At 36.8% G+C, this 18556-nt stretch overlaps 2 protein-coding genes across 7 annotated transcripts in view; one reads left to right on the top strand and one right to left on the bottom strand.

The window, feature by feature from the left end:
- ZWILCH (zwilch kinetochore protein) overlaps positions 1-18556 on the bottom strand; it is a 191715-nt gene that overhangs the window by 170941 nt on the left and 2218 nt on the right. For 4 of the 6 annotated variants that reach the window (XR_010475233.1, XR_010475230.1, XR_010475232.1 and 1 more), the window contains exons 6-19: positions 18265-18344; positions 17816-17971; positions 17516-17587; positions 17103-17196; positions 16212-16267; positions 15384-15486; positions 14323-14402; positions 13955-14111; positions 13137-13165; positions 12633-12769; positions 12261-12356; positions 12055-12170; positions 11263-11474; positions 1670-1876 (exon numbers count right to left, since the gene is read on the bottom strand). Coding sequence is in view for 2 of the 6 variants with exons in the window: in XM_065075973.1 (XP_064932045.1) it covers positions 11383-11474; positions 12055-12170; positions 12261-12356; positions 12633-12769; positions 13137-13165; positions 13955-14111; positions 14323-14402; positions 15384-15486; positions 16212-16267; positions 17103-17196; positions 17516-17587; positions 17816-17971; positions 18265-18344 (1268 nt within the window). In the remaining 4 variants the exon portion in view is untranslated. Of the gene's footprint in view, positions 1-1669; positions 1877-10859; positions 11475-12054; positions 12171-12260; positions 12357-12632; positions 12770-13136; positions 13166-13954; positions 14112-14322; positions 14403-15383; positions 15487-16211; positions 16268-17102; positions 17197-17515; positions 17588-17815; positions 17972-18264; positions 18345-18556 lie in introns of those variants that run through there. The other 2 variants (XM_065075973.1, XM_065075974.1) reach the window with 2 other exon arrangements.
- On the top strand, positions 290-9789 carry LCTL (lactase like). Its single transcript, XM_065076350.1, has 14 exons — positions 290-392; positions 1628-1781; positions 2867-3027; positions 3466-3553; positions 3796-3905; positions 4193-4321; positions 4701-4796; positions 5440-5494; positions 5588-5749; positions 6445-6719; positions 7104-7230; positions 7657-7856; positions 8382-8445; positions 9674-9789. The coding sequence occupies exons 2-14, from the start codon at positions 1658-1660 to the stop codon at positions 9787-9789; spliced, it is 1707 nt and encodes a 568-aa protein (XP_064932422.1). The 5' UTR covers positions 290-392; positions 1628-1657.

The following is an 18556-nucleotide window of genomic DNA, read 5'->3' as shown; positions in this document are numbered from 1 at the left end:
AACACCATCCAGGACAGGGATTTGCATCAAGAGAAACATGTCTCCTAATACCCTGTATTTAAGAGCAAGTGCAATTATGAATGTATAGATAATTCAAAAAGCTAATTTTGCTTACCAAGGAAAATACCTCATTGCTAAAAGATTCGTATAGTTAAGCTAAACCTTTTCCTGCAGCATTGACTGTGAATACAAAAGGATTGTTCTTTTTTGTTTTGGCTGTAAGTGAACAAAATGCTGTTTTCAACTAGATGTTTCCCCTGAGCTTTTGTGACAGTTGGATTAATCCCGCGCAATTATTCCGTGAAAGTAAATTTATTCCGAATGCCCTGGTAAATTTCTGGCAGTTGACAGGAATCTCCCCGTTGGGACACATCCATTGCAAAGACCACCAGGTAAGCCAGAAATGGGGAAAAAATAGTATAACTCAACCAGGGTAGAAGCCAGAAAACAGTCTAAACCTAATGAACCTTTTTGCACTATTTGAATAGCTGTTTCTTCTGCTGTATTTGTGAAGGTAAAGCCAGAAAAACAGAGCAATGAAGAGTTCCAAAAAGTATGTATTCATTTGAAAATAAAATTCATTGATAGAATATTCCACAATGAGCTGTGCATAAATGAAAACTATTTTCTTGGAAAATCATGTTTGTTTAAAGATGTGTTTCTTGCCCTTGAGCAATTCTTGAAGTACTGAAATTATTTATAATACAGTTATCACACAAAAGAGTGAAAAAAATATTTGGATTCAACTGTTACTCCTAGCTCCAAATGAGTTAATCCAGATATTAATCAGGTAGTTACAAATGTCTAAGACTATAATAAGCAACTACAGAAACCAGCGATAAGCCTCACGGAAAACCTTTTCTGTTCTCCTTGCTTCTTTTCACATGACTGTCAGTCATTGCAAACAAGAATACAAAAGGTAACGCTAAATTTAAACTAACTTATTGAAGAGTTAGATTTGACTGTCAATGTCTAAATTAAAATCACATCTATTTGCAACCTTCTATATTCAAAATAAAAATACTTATAGGGTATGCAGACCCTGCGATTTTTAAAAGAGTTGAATGGTCTTTTTTTTAGCAGTTAAAAATACAGTGCATGCACAGTAGCATTTTAAATTGATGCTAGAACTGGATAAAAGGGACATCATCAAGATAAAAGCTACAATTATTAAAACAGCAACAATTTCAAGTATTAATTTTCCTTTCCAACTTTCACAAGGTTTGTTTCCATTACATATTCAGGTGGCAAGATGCTGGCAGAATAATCACTGTTATTTCTGGCTTCCACTCACAATCCCTGTTGGCAGAGTTTTAGTTCCTGGGATAGTTTGAAACCCAGAACAAACCACCTACAGACAGAGAGACTTTTAGAATATCCTAAAGATAAGGAACGTTATGGAAAAGATGCAGAGAGCGCTTCTAATATTTATAATTTTGTACTTCATTCTTCTCTCGTGTTCATCACCTTGCCAGAAGCTTAACTGCATTTCCACTTAGCCCAGACGCCGCTTTTAGCTGTCACTGAAAATCATAATTTAGCAGAAAAAAATAAGCTTTTCTTTTTGATGCCCCTGAGCCTACATTGTGGAGTGGCAAAACTTGACAACGCTCTTCTATTTTATCAGGTGGGAACCTGCAGAGAACACTTTGCAGCGATGAAGACTCACGTTTTGAGAATATGGTGTGTGCTTGTGCCGATAATACAGCTGAACGCAGCTGAGGATTTCCAGTGGACAAAGAACAATCCAGGCTCCTTCTATTACGGCACTTTTCCAACTGGTACTTTTGAACTGCAGTTGATTGCGGGGTTTAACGCTCTGGATCTACTCGTGTGTTTGCTCAAGAAAGCTGCCAAAAGGTTTTTCTTCGCCTTCCTGAGAAATAGCAGAAAAAAAACCTCAGGTTTTTGCAGAAGACATACTTAATATCATCTTCTGCACCTCACCCTGGAAATACAAGGATTCACATAACCCTGTACTTCATATTGTCACCTAAAACAGTAAAGTCAGAGGTTAATAGATTAACATTTAATACCCAGATCTCCCTTTCCTGTCTGTGATTGAGTTAAGATGCACAGTGTAACAAATCACACCTCAGAACTCTTCTCCTTTTCCATAAATTATCTACCACTAACAAAGAATTAGAAACTAAAAATGTCCTTCATTACGCAGCTAACTTAAGAAATCGGTGTGAGTGAAATAATTGTGTTGGGTTTGTTTCAAGCTGTTCAGGATTATCTAACTCACTCTTCAGCACTGCTTTATGAAACCTTGTCCTTTCTTCAACATATATACTCACACATTTCATTCAACCAAAACTTAAAAAGATATAGGCACTGATGTGTTTTTATGGTCAAGTTTTTAAGCGGCTTATAAAACAGATTGTTTCCTTTTGTATAATACTAGGAAAACAGTCCAGCATTTCTCTATATGTTTTATGTAACAGCAGCTAACTTGTAATCACTAAAAAAACCCCATGTAAATTAGCAAGCAGAAACTATGTGGGAACCTACATTTTTCTCACAGTAAAACATTTCTGCCACACTATCCATGCACCACCTCGTCACTGTAAAGTAACAGTAACAATATATAACATATGAAAGACTTTGATTCCTTTTCCAGTGCATCAGGACAGAATACCTTTAGTCTACACCACATTTCCAGGCTGTTCCTTTTTATGCACTGATCCAATTTCCCACAGGCAACATCGGCCTCTGGTTCAGTAGACACGCAAGCACACACACTTCACACCGAGCTACGCGGCTGCCAAGGTCTATCAATGACTTTCTCACGTGAAAATTCAGCACAAAGACCAGCTTTGCAGGAAAAATGTTGCAATTGTAACTCACTTCTTTTTCCCTTTAGGTTTTTTATGGGGTGTTGGAAGTTCTGCCTACCAGACCGAAGGGGCCTGGGACAAGGATGGAAAAGGACCAAGTATCTGGGACGCTTTTACTCACAAGAAGGGGAAAGTGTTTAGAAATGAAACGGGAGATTCTGCATGCGACGGCTACTACAAAGTGAAGGTGTCGTTAAAGAGGTGCTATCCCTCCTGAAACATTCTGGAGCCATGTCATGGGACTGATTTCCCATTTTGAAACAACAGCAAAAAATGAAAAGCTTTAGTTATTCTAAAGGCTCATTTAACTTAGGAAGCCAAGAGATTATATTTTCAATTAGTTTGGTAAAATCTTTTTAATAACCTCATAGAATCAATAATACCACCATATTTGTCAAATACACCTCAGTTTTTCAGGATTTTTGTGTCCGAAGAAATATTCTAAACTTTGGGGCTGTCCAAATGCTTGGTTAGAACAAAGGCAGCATTTGAGCTTCAAATAAAATTAACATTGTTTTTGTGTGTGTTTGAGCAGCTTTAAAGGTTTTCTATGTACATTTAAGAATAATAACACCAGCTTTAAAATTCAGTCTCGTGATATTTTCATTAGATTTCCTTTTCTCAGGCTGACATCCAGTTACTGAAGGAGCTGAAAGTCAATCACTATCTCTTCTCCATCTCATGGCCTCGGATTATGCCCACTGGCATCAAAGGTAAGTGTAACAATTTCCCAGATCCTTACCAGTAGACAAACAATTTTACTTGTGAGTACAGCACAGTTGTTTAACATCACTGTTAAATAAATATCTGTCTCTCTGTCTGCAGAATAGAATTTAACCTTTACCATGCACCTGTTGCTGTAATGTAAAACTCCTTGGTTAACTTTTTTAGATTTCTATTCTTCTAGTTATTTGAAGAACAATCCAGCTAATTTATTGTCTGTGCATTTCATCAGCAGAGCAATTAAACGAGAAGGGAATACAGTTCTACAATGACACCATTAATAGTCTTCTAGAAAACAATATTACCCCTATCGTGAGCCTCTACCACTGGGATCTTCCACAGGTTAGACAATAGTTCAATTACTGAAACGCAGAGGAAGGTGGTAAGAAACTTATGTCTAAGTTTAAGGATCATGTGTGCTTTAGAAAAATATTTAAATATGCCTGCATGGTTTTCAGGTGTGATTATAGTTATTTTCTATTCATTTGCATTTTATATACATTGTAGTTTATCTATGCCGAAGTTTTGAAAAATCTCCTTCTGAACTACTGAAATAGAAGTAAGTCTTTGTTAATAAGCAACTGAACTTTAAATAAGATTATTGATTCTTGAAATTCTTATTTACAAAGGTTCTCCAAGAAAAGTACGGTGGCTGGCAAAATATCAGCATGATAAATTATTTTAACGATTATGCAAATCTGTGTTTTGAGAAGTTTGGCGACCGTGTGAAACATTGGATTACTTTTAGCAATCCGTGGGTAAGTTGCCAACGCTTTCCTTCCAATCACTGCCATTACACAGTTCCGCTCCCCAAATTCTGACATTACAGGAAAGCAGGTTAAAAATTGGGGAGGGAGAGGGAGAGACTTTTGCCATTAATCTTTGTGCCCAAAAATCTCAGTGGGCAGATTCTGCACATGAACAGAGTTTCAAGATGTGAAATTCCAGTGAGGTTTTGAAAAATCATCAGCTGGAGAGAAAAGATGCACAGAAATCAATTTTACCTGATGGGAGCTGAGGGGAAGGAAAAAGGGGACTGGAGAGGGTAGAGACTGAGAAACAGGCTGTGCAAAAAATACAGGATCTAAATCCGTAGGACAGCAGCAAATTCGTTACAATAACTGCATGTGTTTGCAGGCGGTCGCTGAAAAGGGTTACGAAACAGGAGAACATGCACCAGGACTGAAGCTCGGTGGATGCGGAGCATACAAAGCAGCGCACCACATAATTAAAGTAAAATTAAAATCCTGCCTTAAATTATGCGTGAATGAAGAAGTTTTTTGATTTTTCTCTTTAAACAGAAATGGAGTTTTGGAATGGTGCCATTTCCAACTAGCACACCAAAACTATAGCCCGACTTTAAACCACCAATGCATATTCAGATGTAGCACGAGATGCTCTGTGCTTGATGTGATGCTGTAGCAACAACTTTTTCCTTATAATCTGTCTCTCTTACAGTACCTCTCAAACTAGTTGAATAAGAAAATATCCAGGTTACTCTAGAAACAAGGGGCAAAATCCTGGCCTGTTGAAATGGAAATTTTACAAGTGAACTCAGTAAGGCTCACTCTCATAAACTTCCACTTGCCTGAATAAATTAGGCAAAGCCAGCCCAAGCCTGGAAACACTGGACAGAACAATGTACTGAATACAGCATATTACCTTCATGGGGACCTCTGGGAATCTAGAGGAAGAATCTTGCAAAAATGCTTTTTTCAACATTTCACATGTAATGAAAGCATCCACAACATACATAAAAGAAAGATGATATTTTCAGACACAGCTTAGTGCAAAAACCACTCTGGATCTTCACTGGCTTTCTATACTATGGCATAGCAGATGAAAACATGCATGTGATTATTTTTTTAACTTGCAGACTCACGCGAAGGTATGGCACTCCTACAATAACACGTGGCGTAGTGAGCAGCAAGGTAACAAGGGTTCATTCTGTAATCACATTTTGATTTATATTAAGGGCTTAAAGATTATGAATAAACTGCAGAATTGTCACTTTGTGTTTTAAGGTATGGTTGGAATTTCCCTAACAAGCAGCTGGGGTGAACCTGTTGATCCTCACAGCCAAACAGACAGAGACGCTGCAGAAAGATACATACAGTTTCATTTGGGATGGTTTGCAAATCCAATTTACAGAGGAGACTACCCAGAAGTTATGAAGAATTATATAGGTAAGCCCCGGTATCCAACTATAACTTCAATAAATGACATACTTAAAGCATATTACACCAGATTAGCCCTGACCAACATATGTTTTAGCCAAGCACAAGGTCCAGGGGAGACAAGACTGGGTGACAAATGGCCCATGGGGCAGACACAGCTCCAGAGCAGCGTGGAACTGCAAACCTGAGCAGCTGTTGAGCCCAAGAGTTGCATGTCTCAATTGCTCTAAAGCAGAAAGGAAGCAGCTTCCTCGCATTTCAGTCACAGCCCATTACTAGTGGCAGTCACTAAATATTTTTCTGGATTTTCCACCTCAGGACAAAGCAGCAGCAGGTTGTGACCACTAAAGTCTGCGTGTCTACAGGGTGCCACTATATGTTTCACAGAATGAAGATGACAGGCAACATACCAAGTAGCAACACTTCTTGTCATATGATGTTTCCAAGCATTCTGTTGACATTTACCTCCCTCTTTGGAAAAAAAAAAAAAACACACACCACTTTAATTCGCTGTCTTCTCAATGTATTGTACCCAAATTACTTCTCCAAACCAACAGGATGAAATTTTATTTCATCTTAAAAAAGCAATCAAACTAAACTGTCCTCTACACTAAGCTCAGGAAGTTGGTAATTATTGGCAGCGAGGCAAAGAAAAGCAATTTCTATGCTGCTCAGAAGTATGTTTTCTGTAATTCTTTTGCTAGGTAGGAAGAGTGCTCAGCAGGGCCTGGGGACATCAAGATTACCAACTTTCTCAGTGCAAGAGAAAACCTATATTAAGGGCACATCAGATTTCCTGGGAATTGGTCATTTTACTACTCGTTATGTGATACAGAAGAGTTTCCCCTTTCTACAAGTGTCCAGTTACCACAGTGCCCAGGATAGCGCTGAACTGGTGGACCCAAAATGGGCAGCTGCAGGACCTTCATGGTTATATTCTGTGCCTTGGGGCTTCAGAAGATTACTCAACTTCATCAAGGTGATTACAGAGTAAATCTTTAAGTGAACAAAACATCTGGTCACATGCAGAGCCCTTCAGGACCTGCACTTGCACCATTTCAGATATTCAACAGTTTCACCTCTGTATTTGTCTTGTTGTACTGGGAGGTTTCTTTGCCAAAAAGAACACCTTAATTTAAATACAGGAAGGTGAAGAGGTCATTATTTAAACAAACAAACAAAGCAAAACAAAACACAAATAACACCCCACACACCATAGTTAAATTCCTAGTTACACATTTTTCTTACTACAAGTAACTAAATCTAGAAAATTGTTTTTAATGCATTTTACTAAGAATCTCATGTTGTGTCAAAACAAGATGATTTTTCTGATATGAACAGGTCTAAACATCTTTGTTTGCAGACACAGTACGGGAACCCCCTCATTTATGTGACAGAGAATGGAGTTTCTGAAAAGGTCCAGCGTGCTCAACTGTGTGATGAATGGCGGATCGAGTATCTGAAAGGGTATATTAATGAAATACTGAAAGGTAACTTTAAAAGCATCTTAATGTACAAGCTTTTTGAGCTTTTCACATTACAATAGCTTTTACTTCTGTAATTTACACCATAAATATTGACAGATTAAATGGACAGCAAGCTAGACTAATAGTTTTTGACAAAAATTACAGCCTGGCCAAACATCCTTATGCTAATAAATACAATAACCTACAGGAGATTTAGCACTGGAATAGATCAACAGTTTCTACTTTTAGAAAGGAGAGATTGCCCCTCGCTACCATACTTGTAGAGCTCCAGTACATCTAAGCTAAAGACATTTCCAAAGAATCTAAATTCCTTTTCTGTCCTACTCCCCATCTCTCGCTGGTGTAAAACAAACCACCTGCAGAATCATATTTTAAGGACAGCAGACAAAGGCAACAACTTTAACAGAATAATTTGTATTCTGTTGACAGCTCTAAACGATGGTGTTAATGTCAAAGGTTACACTGCCTGGTCCTTGCTGGATAAATTTGAATGGAACAAAGGCTTCTCTGAAAGATTTGGATTTTATCACGTTGATTTTAAAAACAAGAACAAACCACGATACCCAAAAGCATCAGTTGACTATTACAAAAATATTATCAGTGCAAATGGATTCCCAAATCCAAGAGAGGTGATGTCAATTGCTAATTTGATTATTTTTTCTTTTTTATTTTCTTCAGTATATGGGCAAATATCACATTGAATTTCATGAAAGCACTTGCATGAATGCAGTACATGGAATTTGACACTTGGATATCATAAATTAGGGCTGTGTTAAATACACCGGCCTCCAGAGACAGAAAGAGGGGAAACACGCTCAATTACTGTTTCTAAAGCATTTCACAAACCCTAAGTGAACTTACTGATGTGAAAATAAGCCCCTTCAAAATCATAAGCTACCAATGCTCTGCCAGATTTCTAGGCAGACAATTACACATGCATGCTACCTTACTGAAAAATATGTATCATATGCTTAAAATTATTAAACAATTAACTACAAGAAATATATTGCAATTAAAAATCACAAAGATACAAAGAAACTTGCAGGAAATCATGTGTTGACAGAATAAAATAGTTCCAAGTCAGCAGTAGTGGACAAATGTTCAGGGACAGAATGTCCCAGTCTAACACAACTGCTGCATGTCAACCTTCCCAGGTGGAAAATTGGCGTAAGGAGGCCATGGACACGTGCTCTGCCACACACCAGCTCCTGGCTACAGGTAATCGTGTGTCTTCTGTTTTACAAAAGCATATTGCGTAACTTTCAGATTTGTCAGTTTCCTAAAAGGAATTTTCTCTTTTAAAGCAAAATGGCTTTGAAAGACAACAAGCCTCCAAAGACAAATGTCTTTATTTACTCTCTCCAACTACAGTCACTGTAGTTAAATTGATCAACTTTAGATGGTAATGGTAAACACAAACTGTAAGAGTTACTATTTAAAATTAAATCTAGGGATGACCCTTACCCTTAAAATAGTAAAAGTGCTAAATGCTCTTTCAAATATCAAGCAAAACAAGACAAAAATCTGTGTTTGATTTCTTCCTACAACAAAACAATTAATAAAGTGGGCTAAGCCCTGGCCTAAGGTAGCATTAAGTCACATTTCTGCTCTTTTATACTCCTGGTAACAAAACCAAAACCAGCACAAGCAGCAGCAGCTGCTGGAGAACACAGAAATAGAGATTTTGCCTGCAGTTTCCACAGTGCTGGGCTCACCTGTCCCATTTAAGTCCTTCCCAGTGTAATGCAGGACCGTTCATAATTCCAGAACTAGGACAATGGTCTACCGCAGCAAATTTCTGAAGCTTTCAAGAAAGATAAGTCTTCTAAGTCTTCTAAGAAGGATGAGATAAATTTCTAAGAACTATGAGAAATTCTACATGGTAGACAATATCAAAAGTCAGCCTAAGTTTGTCCTGCTCAGCCTCAGCTGCTGAGTTCCATGTTCCATGGGAATTAACTGTGTTTACTGAACTCTTGGAGGCTTGCCTGTGGAGTAAAATTCTACAAACCAAGACCAATTTACTGTTCCAAAGAGCTGCAAAACAATCATAAAAAGGCTAAAGTGCTTCCCAAGGATTTCTCTTTGACAATTTTCTACCTCTTCCTTGTGGTGGGGGAAATAAAAACAAACAAAAAAAAGGAACAGTAGAATATTGCTAACACATTGAAGCTATTTCATAGCAAATAATTCTTGCAGCCCTTTGAGCACTGACATTTTCAAAAAATTACCTTAGAGAGAAAAAAAAAAAAAAGGGAAAACTCATTAATTTCCTCCAGCTTCCGCAGACTTATGAGATTTTGTTTTGTCTGCTCTTTATACCAATGTCCACATTTAAAATAAATTTAGCCATAAATGTTCAAAAAAAAAATCTATAACTAAGCTAACAACGAGTATACTCCAGAAGACTGAGTTTCTAACCTATTACTCATGTCCCACATTTCAGACTCCCTGCTCACTCGCATGGAAATGCTGACAGAGATTGTTCTTCCTACAGCTCTCACACTCTGCATCCTCACCAGTATTGTCCTGCTAATATTCTACCTTCGAAGTCACCATTAAGGTCACATACTTGCAGATATCTTCATTTTGCATAATAAATAAAAGGTAACTGCTTCACTGTATTAGTTAAAGCTGATCACAGATGCCTCTTTGATACCATTGCAAAGAACTGTTCCTTCACCTATTCACCTAGCACTTTTAGAGTTTTTTCCTATTCAGTTCCTAACATTTTTTAATCAAAACCCAAAGAACATTTTCTTCCTGCATTACTTTCTACTAGTTTTAAGTAGCAGATTTTGCTGCTTATTATTTTGGAAACAACTATACATTTTGTTCACCAGAAAAAATTGCTACCTAATATTAAAGTGATTCAAATCTTGACAGTAGAAATTTCAAGTGATTAAAAGTTGCTTGCAAATTCTGATTTCAGTTTGTTCATCAATAGACTTTTAATTAGCACATAACTGCTACTTGAAGAGATGTAGACACAATTTTTGAGTGGAAAAAGACTTCAATGTTCCAAGAGCACTGCTTAAACATTAACTTATTATTTCACATCTAAAAGTTAGGATAACATATGCCTTACTAATTAAGCATAGAAAATATTTAATGATTAATCAAATATAACTGCAGTGATGAGAAATGATTCATATAGACACAGAGATGCACAGAGTTGTTAGCAGCAGGAGCAGAGCCAGGCAGGCTGAGCTCACTTCCATTACCAGTTCTCAATTTACAGGTTTACAGATATAGGCCTGGATTTTTTTTTTCAAAAAACTGTTATTCCAAACACACCACACTCATGTTGTGACTGTTCTCAGTCACATTCCCATGCATATCTTGTGGGTGGCGTTCCAACCCACTCATTCACACACCCAGGCCCAACATTCACACATCATACATGGGGGGGGCAGTTTTCTGACCCGAGATATTGTTCTCACTGGCCTGGGCTATTGCTTCTTATACTCAAAAACATACTTCTGTACAACCTGTCCAAGGCCCTTTAGCTGGAACTGCACATCCTGCCGTTCCCACAGACAACATCTGAGTCAGATTTAACCTGACTCTCATCTCTCTAGTTTAGTTTACAGGGAGCTAGGTTTACCTCATCCAAACTAATTCACTTGGCATTGAGGGGAAAAAAATATTTGAAGTTTAATAATACTCCAAAATATATATACAGGGACATAGAACAACCAATCTGCCAGAAATCCACAATGTTCTCAAACAATCTTCCAAATATGTCTCAATGATTGCGTTTTGACAGCAGGAAAATAAAACTAAGTTACTTGTTTTGTTGAGATAATTCACTTTGAAAAGTGTCTGATAGCATTCCTAACAAAAATAAAATTTCAAACCCCAAAGTGCAGAACTTTACTGAATGCTTGTAAACATACAAATATATTATGATATTCTCAAAGTAATCATACCATACATTCATAATTGCATACAGATTACTTATAAACATAATGCATTTTGGTTTATGGCTGTGTATGTCACACTTCAAGCATTCTGAAGAAAATAATAACTCACTAAGATGTGCTGTTCCTTCAAACCACAGAGGTTTTCTAGATGTACTGTTGGGACACAGATAAAACTAATCTTTCCCCTTTACTGTATCCATCCAGTGCCTGCCTGGAGAGTAACAGACAGCTACACAAAATGCACCTGACTGCACTGGGCTAGTGTAATAAAATACATTCTTTCTTCATGGCTTCCCTTAACTGTGGAATTCAAAAAGAGACCTGCACAAACAAAAGAAAAAGATGTGATTAGACGGTATCCTTAGAAAGAGAAATTGTAGAGATTAGTTCCTGGAGCAGCTTCAAGAACTAGTTTCAAACCTTCACTTCTAATGCAAGGAGTGCTTAGGACAAAAATTGAGAATGACAGGAAAGCTTTACCAAAGCATTGCCCTGTCCCAAACCCCATCCCAAAAAAGACAAATTATTTCTATACCAGTCCATAGGCTTAATTTTTCTCCCTTCTCAAGCATTTTCTCTTGTCCTACATTTGACTGCAGCAAGATATATCTTCCCTCCTTAGCACCTCTCTGACCAGAGGCCAGCATTCAACAGGTTGACCTGCCTTCAAACCCACTCTTAGATACAAAGATTTTTAGAAATAAGTTATAAGATACTATGTAGAAAATTTAACAATCATGTCACACTTTAAAGATAAGGCAGAAAGTGACCACTTTGTGGAAGTCTTTTATATTCTATAAGTACCATCTCACCTGAAGACATAAGAAAACATTCAGATCCACTGAATTCAGTATAAAAACTGGGTTCAAAAGGTGTACTTCAATTATTTCATATTCCTTACCTGTATCATTTGTCATATGATCAAATGGAGGATTAGTACTAACACGCCATGTTGTTTTAACCTCCTTCGGTCCATGCCCACTAATTATGTCCACCTTCCATATTTCTGGGTGATCACTGAGAAAATAATCAAAGAAATGTCAGAATTCAGTCAGGTATTCAGTCACATTTGAATTTTAATGCTGCAGATATTGAAGTTTCTCTTACTTTTGATAGAAATTCTTAACAAGTGCTGGTCTGATGGGCAGCTGAAACACATGCTTCTCATTTAGAGGGTTTTCCTTATAATACTTCATGCAAATTCTACAATGAGAATCAACCAGTTACTAACTTCCTTTGGGGAAATTCTTGCGCAAAATTAACTACAGTCAGACTTTGATTTCCTTTGGTTTTCAATTTTAGTCACAAAGCAAAATTTAACAGGAAGATCCAACTGCTACTTCCGCAATCATCTACATTAAGGAGGGTTTTTTGTTTGGTGGTTGTTTTGGTTTTTTAGGAGAGTTTCTTTACAACTGTCAAAGAGAACCTATTTGTTTTCATCATTTAAAGAGCAAGTAGTAAAAATGAAATAATTACTTTGTCAAAAGGTAGAGGTTCTCATGTTTAAGAGACAGAAAGACTGTAGAGCTGACCATTATTTCCAGCATATGGTGAAGCTTTTGAACGCGATGAACTTGTTCTTGCAGATCAACTGATGTGGAAATGAAGTACTCCTAGAATAGCAAACAGCTTCTACTGTTAATTAGACACTCACATATCCTCAGATACTAAAATAATTTTCCTGCTTCTTTTGAGAACCCACAATTTTAAGAATGGCCCAGCAGAGCCAGAACAAAATTTCCTGCTACCAAAGTATGAACAATGGTTCACTGTCCTGTCCAACAGCAACCTGTCCAACATACCTAGGAAATAATATATAAGAAAGCAACATAATGACATTTCTGCAGTATATTGTCCCATCCTCATGATTTGCAATTTGGTTTCTCAGCTTATAGGGATGATATGACTTGAATCCCAACATCAGCTGTGTGCTCTACTTTATACTGCTCTCAGAGTTTAAAAAAACATAGAGCATCTCACCATGTCGGTTAATGCTGCAAGATCACGGCCTGTAAAATGAACAGGGAAAAAGAATAAGATTAAATACAAGCAACATTCAGGTAATCATACAGGAAATTCCACCAAAGCACAATCACTAAGACTCTGATGCTCTTTATTGACATGGTTACTCATTCAAAACACTGTAAAGTGCCACAGCTGAGGCATTATCTTATTTACCAGCAAGGCTGCACAACAAAGAAACTTATGACATACCTTGAGACAAGCACCCTCCTGGGGACATACAGGTTTACAAATAGTGAAAATAAAAGAGCAAATGAAACAAAGAATGAAAACAGGATAACAATGCAAAAAGAAATGAAGAAATGAAGAGGTGAAGGAGAAGCAAGCAGGCAACAACAATGGGAAAACAAATCCCTCCCACAGATTCAGAAAAAATACAGCTACAATATTGAAAACAAAGGCACAATGTTCTCAAGAAAAAAATGTACTTCACAAAAATATTTCCACTGCAGCTTGTTTCCAGTATAATATATATAGAAATAATATAAAATCTTTCAAAATACTACAGAATGTACAAACACAGCTATTACATATCAACACCCTTGCCTGATTTCCTTTTAACCCACATAGACCATAAAGAAAGAGATAAACAAGAGGAAGGTCTTATTTTTCCACCTACAGTAAACAGATAAGAAAACCACACAGTCCACGGCTATATTAATCTGGCATTTATTTTACTTGAAGTTCAGCCTAAAGGCTTTTCCAAAGTGAAAAACAAACATACAGTTGTGCAAACGATAGTTATTTAGAAACAAATTCATTTGTATTGGGCTTACCTGTGAAAAAACTGACATAATCCTTCTTCATCTTATCCAAACCAACCTCCAAAAGCATTTGAATTGGAGTGATGCCACTGAGGGAAATGGTCTCCATCTTTCCATGATAAGACTGTTGAACCAGTTTACTCAGCAAACTGTTACTGCCTTGATGAATCTAAAAATTACAAAAGTTTTCTTATGATGTAACTGTGTAGAGGGCATCAAACATCCTTTAGAAGTACAACACCATGGAAACAGGCAAACTGTGACACAGGAAAGTAAAAAACACCACAAAAATGAGGAGTAGTAAAGTGACAAACTATATTTAAAGAACTACTTCAAACAACTAAAAATTATGTAATTTATAGTGAAATACAAATACATACCCACGGTTGTATATCACCACATGCCAAGGATTTTATGATCTGTGACAAACACTCTACCACCTCCTGATAGGAACCGACACCTTGAAGAAAAGAAACATGCAATATTTTATTTGTCAATCTCTCTCAAGCTGTTAAGTCAACACATATTTGCAAGAACAAAACCCCTCAAAGAACAACAGCTGAAATAACAGATTACAGTTTTTTGTTAAAGCTTGTCATATCATGACTTTAAAAAGGGTGACTCTACAGAAACAAGGATCAAGATAGCCCACAGAACTGCACATGACTCTTAGAGAACAGCACCTGGCAGAGGCAGATTGTCACATCACACATTCTGGCTACAATACACACATCGCAGCTCAACATGTTTGATAAATGTAACTCCACAGCATCTATCCAGAATATGAACTATTAGCATCCATTTATCCAACTAACCACTTCCTAAGCGAGGAACAAACCTCCACACGTTGCGCAGCTGCAGTCATGACAGGACATTTTAGCTATTAAGTTCTGATTTAAACAGTGGTTGCACTAATAGGAATGAAAGTGATTAAGAAGTTACACATTCCATCCCTCAAACAGAAAGGAGTAGTTGTCTCTGGAAAAGTTTAACAAAATAATGTGTGACCAGAAAAAATAGTAATAAATAAACAAAAAAGCATTTGACTGAAGGACTAGAGTGGTATGACTAGAGTGATAAAGTTTGTGTGCAGCTTTATCAGCTTAAGATTGTCCTTCAGACCTAGAAAACTTTATATATAAAATTTTCCAGTTTAGAGCAGATGAATACTCCTGATTGCTTAGTACCTTTTACAATGAAATGAAATAGAACTCCTGCTAGTTGTTGGTCTACCTTTATGTGTCATAAGAAAGGATTTCATCTTACATACGTCAAATTAGCTCTTTTGGAAAAAGCCTGTTGATAACAAGTTTCTGAAGAGCTGATCAGTCCTTAAAACCCAGAGAAATTTATATTCACTTCACTTACAGCCTGCTAGATACATAGAAGAATTAAAGGAAAAGAGGTGAGGTAAAAAACAAACAAACCACAATACACTTACTTCTCATTTTGCACCACACTTGTTCAGCAAAATCCAAGTCTCCTCGCTCACTGAAAATTGATTTTATCGCACTCTCTGCTGCAGTACTGTCAGATTTGACTTCCTGAAAGAGTTTGATTTTTTTAAGTCAAAAAGGATGCCTAAGGTACAAAGACCTTACAAATTCAAGTTTACTCCAGAAATGAAAATTTGGTCCATCACTAATTTTTCCCCAGTTTCAGTGAAACCACCACACAGCAACTACTAGTGCATAGTAATTTGGAAGCACACTTTTATTTAAAAGTGAGATTAATTATTTTCAGAATTATCAAACTGGATAATTGCTAACTTTGGACCAGGAAGTGAAGCCTACTATCAGAAAGGCTCCTGAGTGTAGCCAAGTGAAGCTCAACCAGACAGTCCAGTAAAAACCAACCATTTGGCTCAAGATGGTCCAGACCTTTCCACCCAGATTGCTAGTAAATCACAAGAACACAGCCCAGCAGGTGCTAACTCAGAACATTACCTCTGCTACACTGACTCAGATGATGCAATATCTGTATGTATAGCTAGCAGTGCCCTGGATGCTGGCAGACCATTTACAATAAAAAACCAGGGAGGTTTTCTAAAGGTAAAAACGACAGTAGACTTTCTATCAGAGGATAAGCTACAGAACTCCTAACTTGGCCTGTAAGGCCTGCCTTCCACTATTTTTACACAGCAGAGACAAAGATCTCTGTATATACATGTACTTACATATATACATAAATATACCCGATGTAGTCAAAGTTTGAAATAACTACAGTTATAAGGGAATATATTTCCTATATGGTAGGAAACTGCATATACCTCTGTTTCATTCCCGTTTCCAGATGTACAAGATCCAAACATCTTCCTCTTTAAATCTAGTAGAGGAGAAAAACAAATTTCATTACTTCAAGAAAAGTAGTATCATCAGACTAAGCATATAAATCCTCAGATACATCATAACTGACAAATGCACTGACTGGATGGCTAATAGACAATTTATCAATTTAGAAATTATTTTTACAGGGTATAGTGAAAAAGGATACTTTAACTTTTTTTATTATACGCTATACATTTTCCCCAGATACCTTTACCACATTGTTACCTAAGCATTAAGTTATTAAGTTCCAGTGTGGAAGCACTAAGGGGTAGCAGGTGGCCTAACAAGTGTCTCTGGTTTTCTTCCACATCTATTTGTCAGAGTTTGTCTGTTTCTCCAAGTTTTATCTAAACACTGAAAAAAAATTATAGTTCCATTTGAAAATTCTCTTGGTGCATTCCTGATTCTCTTTTTAGATTGGTTTTCTAATAGCTTAAACTTCTGACAAGACACACTTTTACAACAGTTTTCAGAAGGAATCAGCAATTTTCAATGCTTCATTTGAAGATGTCAGCATTCTTTTCTACCAAAGGGACACTTAACACATTTAGAAGTTTACGTGCATGTCAGATAACTTGCAAGGCACACCCAGAACTCTCTCAATTGCTTTTTAAACATAATTGAGTTATTTTATGAAGAAACAATTGTTACTTTTATACAAGATGTTAGGACAAAATAAAGTGATAGATGTGCAGACCAACCTATTTAAACATTCTGTGCAGTTGGTCAACAGAAAATGTCAAATTTGATTATTTTATAAATTGCATTAACAAGTGGAATTTCCTTATGCTCCTGTGAAATCCATCTCCCCCCATGTAACAAGCAGCAATTACCAGTTAGAAATTCCTGGACCAGTTTAACAGCCGATTCAGATTCCAAACGCTCAGGCCACTCCGTCACACCCGTCTTCAAACCTTCAGCTAAAGTCTAAAGGCAGCAGCAAAATCCAAAGACCACGAGTCAGTTCTGCACATTCATATTTCCAAATGTAGTTGACTTCCCCAAGAACCACACAGCTCAGTAGAGCTAACCATGGATTCGGAAACTTCTTGAGTTTCCTGGCTTCGGTGTTGGTGAGTTGTCCTCTTTGTATTCAGGATGCCTAAAACTGAACTCAAAGCTTATTCTAAACTAAAAGTTAAAGTCATCTTTTAAATATCTGATGAAGTTTAAAAATAAGTTATTAACACAAAAAAAATCACCATCCCCTGAAAATCTGAAACTGGAATTTCTCACTCATACTTACAAGGAGCAACTGCAGTTCTCTGTACACCCGATAGACAGAACTTCCAGGGTCTCCAGACTCCAGCATAATATTCTGAAAGTTTCAGAAGTTTATGTCAGTCTCAAACTTTACATATCAAGTGTCCTAAAATTTTCATTAGCAAAATACATATTAGCATGATTTCTAGATTAACACATAGTGCTGCTTATATAAAGAATAATAAGCACATATGTCCGGAGTCAAACTTACATTTCTCCTTTATACCACTCATGACATAAGCTGCAGAAACAGTTCAAGTTTGTTTTTTCCTTCTTGACTTACTAGCATGGCAGCTGAAGTTAGAGGGGGCATCTCCAGAATCTTATCTACAGTTTTCCATGTCATATCAACAAATACACAGCTTCCAGAGTCTCCAATTGTGTCCTCTACTGAAGGAGCTCTAAAAAGCTCATACCGAGCAAATCCTTTCGTCATTACCTATAATAAGCAGATTTTAATAAAAGAATGAAGAACACCGCAACACAACATTGTTTTGTACATACACAACATATTTTTGAAAGCATTTCGCACACACATAAATAGTTCTAGTATCAGACAAATACATTAAAACATAGGGAGTTCAAATATTACTTCAAGAGACTGTTATACTATAGAATCATACTAAGATGAGATTCTAAATTGAATCTATAAAGCTTCCCAAAACCAGTACCACAAACGTAAAAACAGAGTTTAAATTTAGATTGGAGGCATTACAGATCATAAAAACCTACAGTAGATGAATGATGTCTCATTTTATGTTGTGTTTTGAGCTCCTCCAGGTTTGGAAAGCAGGTTTTATCAGCTGTAGGACCTGGGAAAGGAAAAAAGCAAAAAATAAAAAAACATTTGACAAAACTGAAATTTGGGACTTGAAATTAATTCTCAAATACTCCATTTGGTCAAGTACAACTCATGTTGTCCTTCATAAAGTGGACATTGTGCTTTCATTAGTCCTATTGATAATAAGAGCTGGTGTTAACATATAAATGTTTTGTAAGAGTCAGTGCTCATCTAAAAAGTTGA

This window comes from Columba livia, chromosome 11, assembly GCF_036013475.1.
Source record: "Columba livia isolate bColLiv1 breed racing homer chromosome 11, bColLiv1.pat.W.v2, whole genome shotgun sequence".
Taxonomy (NCBI): Eukaryota; Metazoa; Chordata; class Aves; order Columbiformes; family Columbidae; genus Columba; species Columba livia.
The sequence above is the reverse complement of the archived record's forward strand: the minus strand, read 5'-3'. Positions and strand labels throughout refer to the sequence as shown.

Excerpts from the sequence above, each read along its gene's own strand:
- LCTL (XM_065076350.1), top strand. The coding sequence starts at position 1,658 with ATGAAGACTCACGTTTTGAGAATATGGTGTGTGCTTGTGCCGATAATA. Across the intron at positions 5,750-6,444 it reads AGTTATGAAGAATTATATAG|GTAGGAAGAGTGCTCAGCAG; the intron begins GTAAGCCCCGGT and ends TTCTTTTGCTAG. Across the intron at positions 7,857-8,381 it reads GATTCCCAAATCCAAGAGAG|GTGGAAAATTGGCGTAAGGA; the intron begins GTGATGTCAATT and ends CAACCTTCCCAG.